Here is an 18,167-nt window from a genome sequence, read left to right as displayed (position 1 = left end):
CAGGGAAAGAGGAACTACTACCAGACAGGAAAAGGTGTTCATGGCAACCCCCTCACCACCACCCCCACTTGGAGGTTTCTTTGGTTTGTCCTAACCTCAGGTGGATAGGTCTGAGGACTAATGGAGACTCTTTTGTTAGTGTAATCCTCTAGCAAGTTTGCTTATGCCAGGCTGAACCTTGGAGACAGGAATTGATCCAAACCCCACCCCGCTCAGTTCGAGATGCTTATATCTAAGCTTACTGACGTGACTTTGAAATTTCTGAAAGAATTGGAAGGGAAACTGTTGGATTCAAAGCAGTAAGAATCTTACGTAGATTTTTTTTAATGCTCTTCTGGAGTTGTATAGAATGTTTCCAAGTCTAGGCTTGTCTTCCAATGACCTTTTTAGGTGCTCCTGTGTTGCAGACTGAGGATGCACACTCTGCCTGCTATCAAATAGATAGAAATACAATCTGCTACAGCATCAGTCTATTGGGGAGTTTTCACATCTACTCTGAAGGCCTTCTGATTGTGGATCAAACACAGGATTGTGGATCTGTGGTAAATAGGATGTGACTTCAGATGTTAGGTCAGGCATAGGATAGATGCTGTCACTAGGTGATATTTATCAACGGGACCTTGTTTACTGGGAGGGGTACCCCATGGTGATCCTGACAGTACAAGCCTTCACACACCCGAGTCTTACATGCTTATAGCCTAGTCATCCTCTTCACCATTCTCCTACTTACCAGTCCTGGCATTCATGGTAGCGGGAATGCTTTGTTTCGAGTTCATTACCGCAGATATTCCAACTCCATATTCTGTGCCTGGAACCAGATCTATATGTAGATGCAAAAACAAACATTATTCTCTCTCTGTCTGTCTCTCTGTGTCTGTCTATCTCTGTCTCTGTCTCTCTCTATATGTGTATTTGCATGCATGGGTACATATACATGTACATACAAGTATATGAAATGAAGAAGACTAAAAGGAGAGAAGAGAATTCTCATAAATTCCTGTTCAGATTTTGTTTAGTCCACTTTCAGTTTTGCTCCTAATTTTACCTATTAAGGAATCCCAATTTTGCTACTTGGAAAACCCATATGAAGTCATGAATTGAACTGGCCAGAGTCGAGTGGCTTTTTGTTACGGGCCCTTCTCAGAAATGCAGAGAGGCTGCCCCCATTAGTGTCCTTGGGAAAACGGTCATGCCTAGAACATTCTCCTGTGTGTATGTGTCTCAGGTTGGCTAAAACAATGAAATAGTCTCTTGCTTAAACTGTGAAAGTGTGAAGAGAATGTAACCAATAGGGATGGTGGAGACATGGGCCTGGGAAGAGTTTCATGACTGTGTATGTGAGAGCTATATGGTATATTTTACAAATAGGTCCTGAGGCCATATGGGGACTTGGGGGTCACTTCTAGAAGGCCATACTGTATGGACTTTTCCTGGGAACATGAGACTCTCAGGGTTTTAACATAGATTTGTGTAGAAGTCCAATAATTGTGAACTCCCCAGCAAGGCAGTAACTCAGTCTAGGATTTTTAAAGTATGGATCAATTACAGTTTACAGTGACTTCTGGTAGACTCAGAATTTGGAGGAAATTCAAAATTATAGGATATAAGCCTCACAGGAAATCCCTTGGGAGTTCATTACGAAGGATCGCTGACAGGCTCCTAGAGCATCTGGGATTCTCTGGAGTCTTTTTCTCCACTGTTCCACATTTGTTTTCAGATCAGCTGGCTTGATTGATGTAATGGCTTCCTATTGCTGAGGTGACAAATTGCCATGATTTAGTAGCTCGAGACAATACAAATTAATGATCCTCTAACTGAGGAGGTCTGGAATCTAAGATGGCTCCGAAGGCTGAATTCCTTTGGTGGTCCCAGGGGAGGATCCATTTCTTTGCCTTTTCAGCTTCTACAGGTCGCATGCGTTTCTTGTCTCTTGTCTCTTAATTCACCTCCAAAGACTGACATTTAACATTATCAAACCCTTTTGATAATGATCTCTCTTTGATCTCGAATTCCACTGCCATGTCTACTTTGACTCTGTCCTCCCTACATCCAACTTATAGGGAGCAACGTCAGTAAGTGGGACCCAAATGAACAGTGCAGAACAGTTTCCCTTTCTCAAGACCTTTAATTGTGTGAGCAAAGTTCTTTTTACCACAGAAAGTGACATAGTCACCATAGTCTAATCCCTAGACAGCAGGGATTAGAATGTGAGTATCTTTGGGGGCCATTACCCTTCTATAACTGGCTTTAAACTCCTCCTCATTTATTAAGACTTAGACTATAGAGAAATGCGACAATCTAATTTCCACCCCCAAGGACCTCCAATGTTCAGGCTAAGTCCTTCCAATGGGCTTATTATGAGGCCTGTTTGGGGCTGCTGAGAACTGTGGGTTGTAAGACTGTCTTGTGTTTGTGCAATACTGTGATTTTCATGCATGAATGTGTCTGCAGCTTTATCACAATCCCATGAAGGTGGACAGGTAGTCTGCTATTCATCCTTATTAGTTACCTGTGGCTGTTGTCGTAAACTAGTATGAACTGTTGGCTTAACACATGGAAACATATTCTTCAACAGTCCAGATGTTAGAGAGGAAGGTATGGACCGAGCCTCTCAGGGCTTTACAGGATCCTGCCTTGCCCCTTCCTGGCTTCTGATAATGATGCTCATTTCTTTTCCTGGCTTGTAACAGTGCTGCTACAATCTCTGCCTCTCCTATCTTGTGGCCTTCCTTCTCTCTCTGTGTTTCCTCGTCTTAAAAGGAAACCAACCACACTGGATTAGAGTTTCAGATGAACCCATTTTAAACTGATCGTGTATGTAACTACAGACCCCTTTCTAAAATACTGTCATTTCTGTAGGTTCTGGGTGGACATGGATTTTTAAGGACAACATCATTCAACACTAGTATAACATTTATGGGGAGTGGGGGGGAAGGCAACAGGAATGAATTTATGACCAGTTTGAGAAGATTCCCAGATCTCTAACCTCAGAGGTCAAGGCTGGAGAAATTTCTCCTGCCCTAGCTACCTCTGGTCCTCTAGACTATGTGGCTTCCCTAAGGTAACACACAGATTATTTTTATAGGGGATGGTTTGAGTAGTCTCTTATTAAATAGTGGCTTGTTTTAACAACAGGGAATGCTGTATGGAAATCAGAAGGTTCCACCTGTTTCTATCTTTAGTTCAGTTCACACTTGGTGTGATTACAGCAGACTCTTACCTGGCCTTATCCATCAGTATCCCTTGAAAGAACACAGTTGAGCCCTAGCTGGACAGCATTCGAATTAGGCCTCATTTTCCCACCTCCAAGCAGCTTGCTCCTTCTCTAACATTTGCTTGGTTTTCTCCTGAGACTGTCAACCTAAGTTGAGTAAAGTTTGAAGTATAACAGGCTTTGGAGTCTGATGTACATTTTATATTCAGACCTGGCTGCCTTCTACATGCATAACTTTGATTACTTAACCGGGTAGGCCTCAGTTTCTGTAGATTGGGAATAATAGGTTTCAATGACAGAGGGTCATTGAAGGGATTCGGAGACTTTTCTCTGTACAGGTCCACCCATAATGGTTGTCATTAATATTATCATTACCCAGCACAGGAAGGTATGCTAGGGCTTTTAAAGCGCTTTCATCTAAGTGGCCCTATCATTATCAAAAAGTGCCCAGGCAGGCCCATGCTGGCTTTAGATAAAGTTTTTTGTTGATTTGACAAAGCTCTGCCCCTGACTCTGATGCAAACCAATGATTCATGGTTGCATCGGGGTATTACTGAGTTACTCCTGGCTGGTCTCTACCTGTCTTTATACTGAGTGGGTGATTTCAGTGCACACAGACTCCTTTAAAACACACATTCATTATCATCAATATATTTCACTCTTCTCAGAACATCCCTGGTTGAAGAAATCAGGTTACCTTTGGGGCACCAACTCAAGATCAAGACCTTTACTTGACTATAATGAAGTAGAAAATTTCCAACATTGGCCAAAAAAAGGTAGCAGATCAAGGGAGTAAGACAGAAATTATATGTTGCCAAGTGGATCTGGTATGTAATGTTTCCATCCAAGTTTCTTATTTATGAAGCTTAAATGAAATGTTCAATAATTTACAAGAGAATTGCTTTCTCTCAGAAAACAGCAGCAGTTAAAGTGTTCTTTCCAGGCTTTCTGTCTAGGGCCCAGGGATGTCGGACTCTCTTAGAGGTCTGTGCCTGTTGCTTCCCCCTTTGATTTTCAGCAGCTTTCTTCTTGAGCTCCAAGTGAATTGTTGCTCATTGCCAGCAAGCAATGAGCAGTTCTGGGGGAGAAGAAAATGTGTTCCAAGGCATATCTGGTACACTTCTCTCTCGGCACACAGAGCATTCTGAAGGATGTTTCACTTTAAGGAACCCATTGCTCTCCATCAATGCTCCCTTTATTTTCCCATTCAACCCTTGCAAGTGGGAGCATATAAATGGCTCTGTTCCTGTTCATAACAAAAGCTTGGAAAATTCATCCCTTCGGAAGTCACTATTCTCCATCCCTTATAGAACGCCCTTTTGTTCAGCTCGGGGGCTGACACTTCCTAAACTCTTTTGCTATATAGCCATTCTTCTTTGAATCCCTAAAGCTCATAGCTCATCCACTCCACAAGTATTACCGAGGGTCCCCTTTGTGTCAGGCACAAGGCTGTGGGCTGTGGATGTGAAATGAGTTGATAAGACATCACCTTTTGAGGGTCAGAAAAGCTTCTGCCCTGGAAATGTAAATTAATTACTTATTGAGTACCTGTGTTATGGCAAATACTGACTTGCAAGTATTAGGTGATGTAGAAGAAGAATAAAGAAAGAAGAAAGGCAAGGTTAAAATAAGGATTTTGAGTGTCTGATAATGAAGAGGACAGTTCTAACTGTACCTATACAGACCTGTTCCTGTCCATGCAGCTTGTCTCATGAACAAATATGGGCTCAGAGAAGTCTACCCCTTGAACACAAAGTTAGTATAAGATAGAGCTAAGTTTAAAACCCAATTGCCATGCTTTCTAATATCTGTCCCTAAGAGTCATATAAATTGACTCTTGGGACTGTCATGAACAAACTGGAATCTAAGAGTTGCTTATGACAATATTGTGTGCTGTTAAATAAGAGTGGCTTCAGACGATGGACTCAGTTGAGTCTTCCTGCGGTCAGAATTGGGCACGGCAATCACCACTGGGTTAGTACAGGCTGGAGGGTAGTAGGTGTGAGCCAGTGTTCTCAGCTGCACTGCAAGGACTGCCATGATGGAGGGAGAATAAGTCTCTTGCCAGGAAACCATGCCTGCAGCTACTAGTGGAGAACAATGGGGGGTGGCAGAGGCCATAGGAGCTGTCTCTTGACAGCAAAAACATAAGCAAGTCATCAGGCATCTGTAGTCTTGATTGACTTTAAGCGAACATGAGTTACTATAGACCTTCCATCCCTAAATCCCTGGGTCTATCTTTCACAAGTCTGTGAAGCTCAAGGCCACCAAGGAGGATTAGGGGGTTAGTTAGTCCTAGTTTACTGCTTCTTTCACAGAGAGGGACAAACTGTGAACCCTTCCCTTAAGGAGCTTCCAGTCATTTTCTTGATTTTGACAGCAGGTCTCAAGTTGTATCTGGCAAAATTATTTATGAAAATAAGACCATGTCCCAGCACAGTGAAATCCCCCAGTGGTGGAATTCTGAGGCAGAGATATCACAGGTGGAGAGGGGTCTGGAGAGAGAGGAGCTTCACAGACGTCCTGAAATCACACCTCATGGGCAATGGTTTGCTTTTTAGCTAAATGAAGAGCCGTGTTGCCTAGCCCTGTCCTCTCATCTTGATTAACTTTTTTCAGGGTTTCTCAAGTGAATCAAGCTTTCGGTGACATCACTCTGCCTCTGGGGACATGGATAAGGTTAAAGCACTAAAATAGGCAGCCAACTCCCTCTTGACTTTAAAACCATATTTAAAAGGGAAGAAGTATTAAAGATGCGATATTAAGTAATTTTAGAAGAAAGTAATATAAAGTCCTCAGATGGAATGTCCTTGTGGCCAGCGACATTAGTGGGGAGCTTGTCTCCTCACACCCGTCTCGTTGTAACACCCCATTTCTGGTTCTGCTGTAAATTAATGTTTTCTGTTGAAGGAGCCAACGAAGAATCACTCATTCTGGTCTGTGTCTCTTCTCCTGGCATCTCTCGTACTGGACTTCTCACGCATGTTAAGTGACCTGGTTCTACAGTCTATGAGAAGCTGTGTGCCCCTGTTTCTGCAGCTTACCCCATACCTTCCTGTTCCCCGGCAGGTCACATTTTCTTTTTAAAGGCTCCCTCACTGAAGTGGCCACTTGGGGTCACTATGACCTTGCCCAAAGGAGTCTGAACTCTTAGACCCTTAGCCCATACCTCTCCCAGTCACAAGTGCCCAAGACCTATTACTGATGGTGGGTTTTGTATCAGCATGGCAGAGAAATGCAGTCAGGGTGAAATGGACACAAGTGCCTTGGTCAGTGTTGATTTGACAACTGTCCTCCCTTTAAAGTTTCCAATTCCTTCATGGAAAATCTCCCCATGAATAATAGTATATCTATCTGCATGTACATCTTGTCAAGCTCACTCTCCCATCTCTGGAACCATGTCTGGGTCCTGAGATAGAAGTGGTGGGTTTAGTAGATGGTCCCCATCCAATGTTCCCTACCAATCAGAAGCTGTGAAGGAGGCCAATCACACTGATGGGGTGTGCTTGCAGATATCATCTGTATGTGTGCATACTTGTATATTATGAATGTAAATGTGTGATTATTTGTGTATACTTATGTGTATGCTATATGAGTGTGTATGTGGGCCCTGTTGTATGTATTTGTGTGTATGAAAGTATATGAGTGCATATGGTATGACAACGATATATGTGCATATACATGTGACCTTATAATTCTGTATAAGCATATGAGTTTATATGTGTATATATGAGTGAGTGAGTGTTATTACATATGAGAATATAAATGTGTGATTGTATAAGTGCATATGTACACATATAAGCATGTGTGAGAAATGATGGATGCACATCTATGTACATTTATCTGCATATGTGTGTCATGTGTATACAGATTTGTACTTGAGTGTATGTGACTACATGTGTGTGTGAGTTGTGGTATGTGTGGCTGTCTGTAACCTTATTCTTTTCTACAACTTACATTATAGCACAATGTCTATAGGCTCTAGGTTTCCCTTATTGATTGATGCTCTGATTATCAGCTTGCTGATTACAGATTGGACTATGGGTATCGAGTAGCAGCTGGCTAGGAAGCACTCATGAGGAACCATGGAGACCAGTTCCTTTCACTTGGTTCCCTGGTTACAGTATCCACAGGTGTCCAGGAGGAAGAGCGAGGGTTGGGGATGATGTACCGGTGGACAAGAGCCTATTCTTTTGTGGCTGAGCATGCATTCCTGGCTTTTCTGAGGACGGAGAAGAGGAGCCACCTCAGACACAGTTATTGGAGCACTGGAAATGTTTATTTTTATTTTGCGTTAGTCTCTGGCAGGAAGGTACTCCATTGACCTCATTTCAGCCAACAACCTGGAATCTTCTTCCCTTCTTCCCTGCACCAGGAGTCTTCCATGTGATTCTTGTCAGAAAGCAGAATTGCGATGCCAGCCTCTTTGAGCACAGTGCCAGGTTCTAACCTGGAGGGGCCTTGATGGTCCTGTAAATCTGTGGTGCATTGGGACCCTGTGGAGACTTCATGCATAGAATGTTGACTAAGCAGACATCATAGAGACTCAGAGGCTGAGCTAAAAGACATCTTAATATTTAAGATTCTGAAGTCACCCAAGCAAGGAAAAGCAGAAAGAAAAATAAACCCCACTGCAGACACGGTCTATTATTTAGAAACAAACTAGTGCCCCAGAGGGAATTCTCTGAGTGTCACCTAACATAGAGTAATGAGGGAATGTCTGGGATTCTAGACCTGAGCCTAGGTTGAGTGTTGTAAAGAACAAAGCTGTGGAAGTGGGTGGGTGGGTGTGTGCTTGCTGTGAGCCTTTTAAATCATGAAAAAACCCTAGAACCAAGAAGGGCATAGGTTTCACAGTAAAAGAGTCAATGGTGGCCTCAGAGACAAGAGCTTCTGTCAATAATTGTAAGTAGAGGGGCCGCTGCCTCTAATTGTAACAATCACCTGGGACGATAAAGGGGGTGTAAAGGTGTGTCAGGGAAAGACCAGACAGCAGTGGGTCTAAGACTGAACTTTGTGGAGAGGCAAACAGTTCATATGCACTCTGTATTTCAGGCTCCAACTTCAGCGCTCACACACAATAGCATGTAGGATTTTTATTTAACCCTCTTGATGGCTCTGTAGTAGACAGCAGGAAACTGAAGCACAGAAAACGTAGGAAACCTGGTCAAAGAGCAAACCCATGAAGCCATATGCCTCTAAGCTGAGTAGGGACATCAAAAGCCTTGCACTGAACGAGTGCTTTCCTTCTGTCAGTGTGTTTGTCCCCGTGTCCACACATTTCCTAAGGCTGTGACTGAATGGGTCAGGCAGAAGAGGCCTCTAACATTCCCCTCGCTGCTGGTACCCACATTCACTTGGGGCATCATGCTGATCAAAGGAGGTCATCCTAAATCAGCTACCAACAGACCTCTGCTCCCCTTTGTCCTCCACTATCATCATCCATGTACAGCCTCCCTGTTAGCAGCACTACTTCACACTCATTAAATATATGACTCTCTGTAGAGCCAGAGGGGACGGAGGATACCAAGAAAACAGGGCCCTCTAAACCAACCTGGTCAAAGCTCATATGAACTCACCGAGACTGCAGCAGCATGCACAGGGCCTGCATGTGTCTGCACTCAGCCTCTGCACATATATTACAGCTTCCAGTTAGTGTTTTTTATGGGACTCCTGAGTATGTGAACCAGAAGGGCCTCTTGTGCCTTCTCTTGGGTTCTTTTCCTTCTCTTTGTCTTGTCCAACTCTGATGTGATAGCTTTCATTTTATCTTATTCTATTTTTGTTATATTTTATCATTTAAAAGGAGTAAAAAATGATATGACTCTCACGATGACTCTCTGAGGTGAGTACCATCACTTACAAATGAAGAAATAGAGGCTTGGAAAGGGGGTCAGCTGAACCAGGCACATGGAAAGTGTTGAGTCTAGGTCCAAGTCAAATAAGAGGTTTCTGGAGGAGACCCACACAGGGCATAGATGCTGAGAAAGTTTCCTCTTCAGGGTCCAGGTAGGGCAATGAGTGACATACAGTTATACAGAACTGGGACCAATCATTTCCCCTTCTCTCTTCCCTGGGCCTTTCTTTCCCCAGAGACTGCAGTGAGAGAACAGTGATCCTGTGAGCTAGGCTCAGCAAAGCAGCATACTGTGCTTGGCTTTCTTATGTGCCTACAATCCCTCCTCAAATTATGCACGTGTATTATTATCATATATATTTTTATAAGCACAACTCCAACATAAATATCAACCTACTTGAGCCCATGACTCAGTGATTAATCTTCATTTGCCTTACAGGTCTTTGGCTCTTAAATTTGAACTGTCCCTTACATTTTTTTCCTCTTTATCGTCAGCAGCAAGGGAAAGAAAGCTTCTTCACGGGGACCCAGAAGCTGCTCTGAGTCACCATGTTCCTTGCTAGTGTTGTGACCTTGTGCAAGTTTCCAGAGCCCCCGAGTCTCATCCATACAATGGGAGTGTCCGTGGCTACAGATGGGTAGTGTAAGACACGTATTAGTGAACACAAATTCTTCTCTTTTTTTTTCTCCTGATTATGGGGACTAATAACTAGTCCGTGATTGGTTCCCTGTGATTTTACAGTGTAGCTTCTATCCAAGCAACAAGCCACCTTTCTTGTAAAAAAAAGAAACCAAATAAAGGAACAATCAAAAAGAAACCTGTTACTTGCCCAATCAGCCTGTAGGTGTAGGCAAAGAAGTGCTGTTTCCTCCTGTATTATTCAGTTTTTGATGCGGGGATTCTTTTTCCAAATCAGTGTTGCCAGCTCTCTGCAAGGCTTGCTGTCCCTTCCGAGCTCAATTCCCTCCTGTTAATCTGCTTCATCAGCATATTCCCCCTCTCCTCGCTGGGTTTCAGCTGTGCATCTTTGAGGCTCAGACTCTTGAATGTTTACTTTAAGTAGCTTCATTTGGCAAGGGGGTCTGGGATTTCAGCTCAGGAGGAAAACAGCTTTCGATCACGTGCTCTTGTTTACTATTCTCATTCTTGGAGTCTCGGGACTTGTAGGACGGCAAATGGTTTTGCAAACCAAGACACAAGTTAAATAAAGTCTATGGGCTCAAGGGCAGCCTCTGGCCCACAGCAGTGTGTGCCATTCATCCTTCATGTCAAAGTCACATGGTATTCCTCAAGCACCCACCTTTTGGTGAGGTCTAACACATATATTTTCTTGGATAGATATCCCGTGGAATCAGAAGGAGCCATGGCTGAGTCCCATCTCCCCCAGGATCTCTCACCACCTCGTCGACTCCAGCCAGGCATTATGTTGACTTAGGGTACTGCCTCAGTCCACACACCATCTTTTCTTCTCTGACATCACCGGCAGACTACTGGCCAGTCTGTGTCAGCCCTCAGCCTTGTCTGTACATACTTACTTATTTCCCTGCTTTGCTTAAAATCCCTTACCCAGCACTATGCTGCTAGTGCAGAGTTTATCACCCAGGAAACTGAGGCAGGAGGATCATGAAATGGAAGCTAGCCTTGGCTAAAGTAGGTACCTATATAAAGTAGGTAAATACATATTCTTTCCACTAGCATAGCTCAAATTCTTTATAAGATACAGAAGGCATGACCAGGTTCCCATTTTAAGATTTTGCACTTTATTCATTAACTTAGTTATTTGTTTATCCAAAAAGTGAGGATGTAGGATCCAGTATATGGTTGACATTGTGCTAAACCCCAAATTGAACAATGAACAAAACAAACGTGGACCGACTTTTATGGAGCTTTAGGTGTAGGGTCAAGATCAAATAATCCAGCCCACACATAACAGAAGAGTGCAGAGAGAGAATTGTTTGAGGGTAGGTCAGTTTGACCTTGTTCCTCACTGAGTGACATGTAAATTCCGGTTGCTGAGAGGCAATCTGGCATGAGCTCTGCGGTGAGAATACCCTGGGACCGAAGGCACACTGTGCTTGAGGAAATGAAGGAAGCAAACCTATGGGCACAGAGACCATCAGGACATCAAGACGAGGTAGATTAGGGAAGTCAAGAAAAACAAGCCAGCCTTGGGAGACTGTTCATCCTGAAGGCAATGCTGGATGTCTAGAATGTATACATAATGTAATGGATAATAAAAATGTACTTCAAGAAATTATTCTGTGTCGCCAGAATTAGATTGAGCTAAAAAAAAGTAGGGGATTATTGCCATGGTTAAAAGGAGAGATGACAGTGTGTTTAGAATGACTGATAGTTGCGCACTCTGGAGGTGGGGATGTATTTGTTGGTGGAGTAGTTTGAAATAAATAAGTTGAGGAAAGAGAGCCGTGAGGATACAGATTCAACAACCATCCCAAAAGACAGATCTTATTCACCTGTGAGGGTAGTCTTGGTAGTTGGACCAATGCCTTTGGGTACCAGCACTTCATGGTACTGCTCCCCGGCTAGGGTGCTGTACACAACCTTGTACTCCTGAGCTTCAGCCTCGCTGTTATCCCATTCGAGGTCAAGGCTAGTTGCTGTCCGGGAACCCACTCGCAAATTCTTGGGAGCATCAATTTCTAAAAATAAACAAATATAACCAACATTGTATATAATTACACACATTTGGGGTGCATTGTGAATGCTAATAATCTTTGAGGTGGGAGCCCCTACCTCCTGGCCTCTCATCTGAATAAAGTTGGAAGGTGTTACTTCCCTTTTTTTGTTCTACCGTGATGATTCCTTAGGTAGGTCACTTGATGTGGAGTTGAATGTCTATGAATTTTATGTTTCCTCTCTATCATCTGAGAATTCAAGTAGTGTTCTAGAAACTTGAAAAGGGGTTGACTAATATCAGATGTTAAAAGCAAGGAAATAGATAATCCAGTAGGAGAAAGAAAAAACAAAACAAAACAAAACAAAACAAAACAAAACAAAACCAAAGGACAATCCCAAGTGGTTAAAATGGAACAGAGTTTGCTGATTTTGAGCTATCTTCCTGTGGGCTTTCTTGCATTGATCCAACTGAACAGCATGCAAGCTGGAAATTTACAAAGTGAATGGTGAGTGTGAAGAGAGCAGTGTGAAGAGAACGAGGCACCTGGTCACTCTGGAGTCAGGCTTCAGTGGGAACCACTTTTGACATCTACAATAATGGCAGCACGGATAATTCTTTCAAGGTCTTAGAACTGAATGACCACCTCCTGGAAAGGGGGAAACACTGCAAGCTGTCTACAGATTAGATGTGTACGTGAAATGCACAGCATGACACCAGATACAAATGTAGGAGTCCAAGCCTGGATGGATGGCTTATTGTTATCTTTAATGACCTTCCAGGAACTGGAATGTGTGCTCTTAGGCTTCTAAAAATTTTCATGACTTTTGGCATTTCCTCCCATAATCTCTGGGAGCTACTTCTCTAACCCAGGACTGCCCACCTGCACTGCTTATCTGAGGAGGACTAATGTAAGAACATGCAGTGTAAGAAAGTATTGTCTTAGGGCTGGAGAGATGGCTCAGCAGTTAAGAGTACTCACTCACTGCTCTTCCAGAGGCCCTGAGTTCAATTCCCAGCAACCACATGGTGGCTCACAACCATCTGTGATAATGGGATCTGATGTGTGTTTTCTGATGTGTCTGAAGACAGCATACTCATATACATTAAATCAATAATATTTTTTATAAAAAAGAAAGTATTGTTTTGAAAATCTATCACTTAAAAAGTCTAAAATAGTTCCAGCCATCGGGACTTGAATTTAACGTTGGGATGGTCCAATTATTTGTTCTAAGTAGACTGTGGTAATCTGCCAATGCCAGGCAAGTAGCCCACTCCCGTTTGTTCCTGTGGAGGAGAAGACTGCTGGGAATTCATATGAATGCAGAGGCTTCTGTTGTGTGATGTCAACTGGGTGTGGGTGTGGGGGATCTTGAGCAGATGGATGTCTTTGCAGCTTATTTTTCTGAGAAATTGGTCTTCGTTCAAACTGCATTATACTGGATACTGTTCATTCTTGATGTAGTATACATTATCTCTCTGGGAGTTTAATGGACAGAGAGCATGAGGGCAGACACATGTGAGGTTAAAAGATACATAGGGAGAAAGATCTCCTTTTCATGCCATCCAGAACATCAGCCCATAGAATTTATTCCTCACATAGGGGTGGGTAGCATCTCAGTTAACCCAATCTAAAAAACTTCATACACATGCCCAGAAATGTGTCTCCTAGGTGGCTCCCAACTCTGTCAGGTTGATGAATATTAACCATTGCAGAGGTAAAGACAATTAATCAAGGTTAAGGTCGGGACCACTTATACTTAGAAAATGTTATCTTAGAGATTTCCTCTTTTTATAAGGGCATAGAGTGTAATCTAATGCCTTTGAACTCTATGGGAGGGGCTATTTAATCTGAAGTGAACAGCTGTTTCAATCTCAATAATTGTAAAAGCGCTCATTCCCAGCATGAGGGCCTGGACAGTGAGTGTTAGAACTGGGCAGAGTTGAGATCAGTGCTCTCTCTGGGTCTAGAAAGAACAGCTGGAGGACATTCGTGTAGGAGGGGACTGAGCAGGTCTCTGAAACATGCCTGCAAAGACAGATGGCCAAGGGAGCTCTGGTGCTAGCCTTTTTATCTAGTCTTGAGACTATTAGTTAGATCAGAATTTTTTTCTCTGTTTAAAACTTTCTGTTGTTGTTCCATGTGAAATTCTCATTAATTGCAACAGGCACCGGGCACTGGGCACTGAGTGGGCAGACCTTTTTAACACTTCTACTCTTTCATTCTTGAGACACAGCGAGCTAATTTGTACTCCAGAGCCTTTGAACTAGTTGCTATGTCTGCCCAGAATATTCCCTAGCTCTTGCATAACTTAGGTCTTATAGTTCTTAGCTAGAAGGCCATTTTTTTCAGAGGGGTAACCTCAATCCAGTGGTGCTCTCCTCCTGTCTTATTCATTTTCCTTCCTATCTCAGAAATCATGATTGAATGATCTCTCATTTTGCTTTTCTCACTTGGAGGCCACTCGTGTGAAATGGGCTCTCATCTGTTTACTCTATAGTCTCCTTGCCTAGAACAATGCTTGTGGTCCCAGAGAATGTCCAAAAAGTACATGGTAAGTAACTGAATGTGTCCCATCCACTTCTCAACCTTAATTGTTCCTTGCAAGTCTTTAGAAATGGCTTATTACATATGTCAGCTGTGGGCTATGAGATTGCCTGAGGTGAGATAGTATAGGGAACAGAACAGCGGTGACAAAGGCAGCCAGCCTTACAGATACGAGATGTCTCTCTGCTGTCCACAACCAGCATCTTGGCTAAGGGGCTCAAGGGCTTCCTGGATGAACTTGTTGGAGAATCTCAGAATGGAGTTACCAGTGAGGAGAGGGGGGACAAAATTCTGGTTTGGATGTTTGTATTTGTTACCTGGGGCTGCCACACAACACAGCCCAAGTTGGAGTCTATGTAGGAAAGTAATGCCTAGAAGCTTGCAATGCATATGTATGTACATGGCATGGTGGTTTTCTTCTGAGAGCTGTGAGAAAGTCTGTGGCATGCCTCTCAGCATCTCGTGATTTTTCTAGCCATCTTGGGTGTCCCCTGAGCAGTTCTTGCCTCCATCTTCATGTGGCAGACCCTGCGTGCATGCCTGTCTCTGTCCTGGTTTCCCCCATTGATAACAACACAGTCATTGAATCAGAGCCAATCCCGATGACTTTACTTCAATCTGCCCATCAGCAAGTACCCTATTTTCAAACAAACAGGGGACCAGAGCTGTAATATCTTTTCAACCCATAAGAAGTGCTAAGTCCAGGTGTGGGCCATCCAGGTCAAATGCACAGATGCCTAAGTCCTTTGAGAGTGAAGTCCTCCATGATATAGAAACTGCCCCAGAGTCTCCATGAGGCTGCAGAAGTGGGGAGGGACTCTGTAGGTTTCCTAGTCTGGCTTCCTTCTAATTACTGGTCTCTGTTGCTTCCACCAGGGTTCTTCTTTCCTGAGCAGCTCTAAGACCCAGACTAAGATCCTACTCACCATGTAGGAAGCAAATCTCAGTTTTAATTGCCTGTGCAATTAGTGCGCTCCTAGTGTCGAAGCCATCACCTGGAAAAACACTTTGCTTAATTTGAATTTAAGGGGAATTCTGAAATGACTGAGGGCCCTACCGGTGAGGGTCTGCACAACCTTTCATCATTCCGCTGGCATCTGCCAACTCTGGACTTGGAGAATCTGTCTGCAAAGCTATTTGTCTCTACCCACCCCTACTTCCCTCTCTCCTAAGGGAGCCTAAGGAAGCAGGCATGGGTCTGAGGCACAGGCTGAAGGTTGCATGGAAAAGCAGCCACCTAATAGTTACCAATCCACTAGGCAACCTGAAACTGAGAATCGTGTTGCAGTGAGCTGAAACTCAGGGGGAACTCCCTCGGAGGAGGTGGGATGTAATTGTCATGACTAGAATTTTCCTGGGCTATCAGCCAGTGCGGCTCCATCTTGCCAACCTGAACATCAAGAATTAGCTTTTGCTCATGCTGCTTGAGAGCCCCCTTCTCTTTTCCTGCTCCTTCAAACTCGTTATCAGAGCAGAGCACAAAGGAGCCACTTTCAAATACAAGCTATCTTGAAATTAAGAGAAGAATGCAGAACATGTGCCCACAGCAGATACCAGCAGCCTGAACAGTCATGTCTGAAATTGTGTGTGTGTGTGTGTGTGTGTGTGTGTGTGGTGTGTTGACCGTGACCAAGAATGGATCTTGCAGGATTGTCCTTCCTCATGCTATTAGGTGAACATTTTACCTAACTGGGGAGAAAGAAAGAGAAATGAGAATAATTTGATTGCTTTTTCTAAGAAGCACACTCAGTCTGTGGGGGATCTCAAGATGTGTTTACTGAAACAGCCCATTGGCTACAGTCCAGGCAAGGCAGTAGAGTCTGGTACCAAGGATTTTGAGAAGAATTTAAAAAGTGTCTGGCAGACTCCACCTGCCTCTTGAAGCTTGCCAGAGTCCACATTTGTTTTTAGGGAGAAAGTTTACCAGTGTCCATTCTTGTTTGGTTCTGTGGGAAGAGCTCATCATAAGACTCTTGGCTGCTTTCCTTTCCTGGAGAAGATGGGCTTACTTAAGTGGTAAGTTGTGCACTGAAGCCTGGGCACTGACAGTCCGTTCCCCTCTCTCAAGGGACCGCTGCTGTAAGGGTCTAATCTCGGCCTGTTCCTAAGTCCTAACCTCAGTACTCTAGGACTTCCCTTGGACAGACTAGCCCATGTCTTGCCCAGCCATTCAATTTGCAAATCTGTCCAGCTGTAACACTAAGCCATCTGTTACAATTGTGCTCTTATTTTGCAGGTGCAAAATCTAGATAAAGAAAGTGAGCGGATTATTGCAGATTCTTGGAGTTCTTGATTCAGTCCATCTTGCAACAGACTCTTAAACTACTACAAAGCAAGGTCAGACATGTAGGTTAGTGTTCTTTCAGAAGACAATGGTTCTTTGATCTTCTGGATGGGATCAGTTTACTTTGATCCTTGGAGCAACTTGGAACTGGCAAAAACATTCGTTGACATGTAACCTCTCCAAGGAAGAGAGGACAAGGCCAACAACATTCTAGATTCACAGGAACTCAGTCTCTAACCTGATCACAGGATCTTGCTCCCTTGAGCGGGGCCTATCATTAGCCACTGGCTGGTCAGGCCTCTGAGTTCTGAATCAGAAAGTTAGTCACCCCTGGGCATGGCTTTTCTGATTGCTGCTGAAGCCCTTCAAGGAAGCTCTTCATGACGCTTTCTTGTGGACATCATTGCAAGGCTGAAAAAATTATAATTTCATTTTCCTGTTATTCATAGCTTATCTTCTACCAATTGGCCTAAGGCTAGAGGTTACAAATGGCAGATTGACTCAGGAACCTCGGTTGGAAGGTTTGCTGATGACTATACAGGTTAAGCTTTGCACAAGGCTGAAGAGTGTTCGTGGTAATGAAACCACTTCAGGCTTAGAGAATCTCTATAGCCTGTAAATGGCAATAAAATGTCTCAGGAAATAGACACCTTCTCTGCACTCTCATGGATTTGCCATTTAGGCCAACAGTATGGATGCTCAAATGTCTTCTGGACAAACTTACCACTTCAGAAAAAAGAAATCAGAGCGTCATGGAAGGAAGGAAGTTATATTAAATCATATCCAGATAACAGAGTTAGTATGAGAAACCAGCTCTCCCTTCTTGGTGGTATTTTTTTTTTTTTTTGTCTTTTGGCTGCAATAACATCGTCCTGTCTCCCAGCCCCAGTCCTTTTCCCCACCCCAGTCTCACCTGTTGTAAACTGGGTGCTTGAGGCATCACTTTCATTGGTCCCCCGGACTGCGCTGATGGACACCTCGTAGCGGGAGCCAGGTCTAAGGGCTTGCACTGAGTACTGGCTAAGGGGAGGCTGCAGCCGGAAGGTAGTCTTCCCACCTTCGCCACCCACCAAGCCATATTTTAATAGAATGAAATCAACTTTGGCTCGAGGTGGGGTCCATTCCACAAAGGCCACAGTATCAGAGACATCTCGAACCAGGATCTGTGTGGGCCCGTCAATGACTGCATGAGAGACAGAACATGTCGATTTATGAGTAAGCCTTCTTTGGCATCTGTTTATATCCTTCCTTCTTATACTAGCTTGCTCAGTGGAATGGGTTTCCTCATCCATTGTACAGATGGGGAATATGATGCAAAAGTAGAAGTCTCTTCCTGGAGCACAAATTTGTCGACACCTTGGACACTGACATCCAGTTCTCCCAGAACTTGGGCTCTTTTTCTACTCATTGACTATAGGTTTCAGATGCTAGCATTTCATAGTCTGGGCAGGGGAAGGACACTTACTAGCCTGGATGATTCTGACCTATTTCTTTCAGAGGTAATGGCACAGGAGGAGAGAAGAAACTTCTGGCCTGTGCCTGTTGCCCAACTCTTATCTTCACTGGGCCCTGATGAAAGCTCTGTGAGATAAAAGAGACAAATGGAGCCCAGACTTGGTTGCCAAAGT

General features: G+C 43.7%; 1 protein-coding gene across 10 annotated transcripts in view; it reads right to left on the bottom strand.

Moving 5' to 3' along the window:
• Positions 1-18,167, bottom strand: part of Tnr (tenascin R) — a 421,034-nt gene that overhangs the window by 45,528 nt on the left and 357,339 nt on the right. For 9 of the 10 annotated variants that reach the window (XM_039090392.1, XM_063272049.1, XM_039090391.1 and 6 more), the window contains 3 exons: positions 17,453-17,722; positions 11,547-11,732; positions 731-820 (listed from right to left, as the gene is read on the bottom strand). In XM_039090392.1, coding sequence (XP_038946320.1) covers positions 731-820; positions 11,547-11,732; positions 17,453-17,722 — 546 coding nt within the window. Of the gene's footprint in view, positions 1-730; positions 821-10,811; positions 11,171-11,546; positions 11,733-17,452; positions 17,723-18,167 lie in introns of those variants that run through there. The other variant, XM_063272052.1, reaches the window with a different exon arrangement.

The sequence above is a fragment of the Rattus norvegicus genome, chromosome 13 (assembly GCF_036323735.1).
Source record: "Rattus norvegicus strain BN/NHsdMcwi chromosome 13, GRCr8, whole genome shotgun sequence".
Lineage (NCBI taxonomy): Eukaryota > Metazoa > Chordata > Mammalia > Rodentia > Muridae > Rattus > Rattus norvegicus.
The sequence above is the reverse complement of the archived record's forward strand: the minus strand, read 5'-3'. Positions and strand labels throughout refer to the sequence as shown.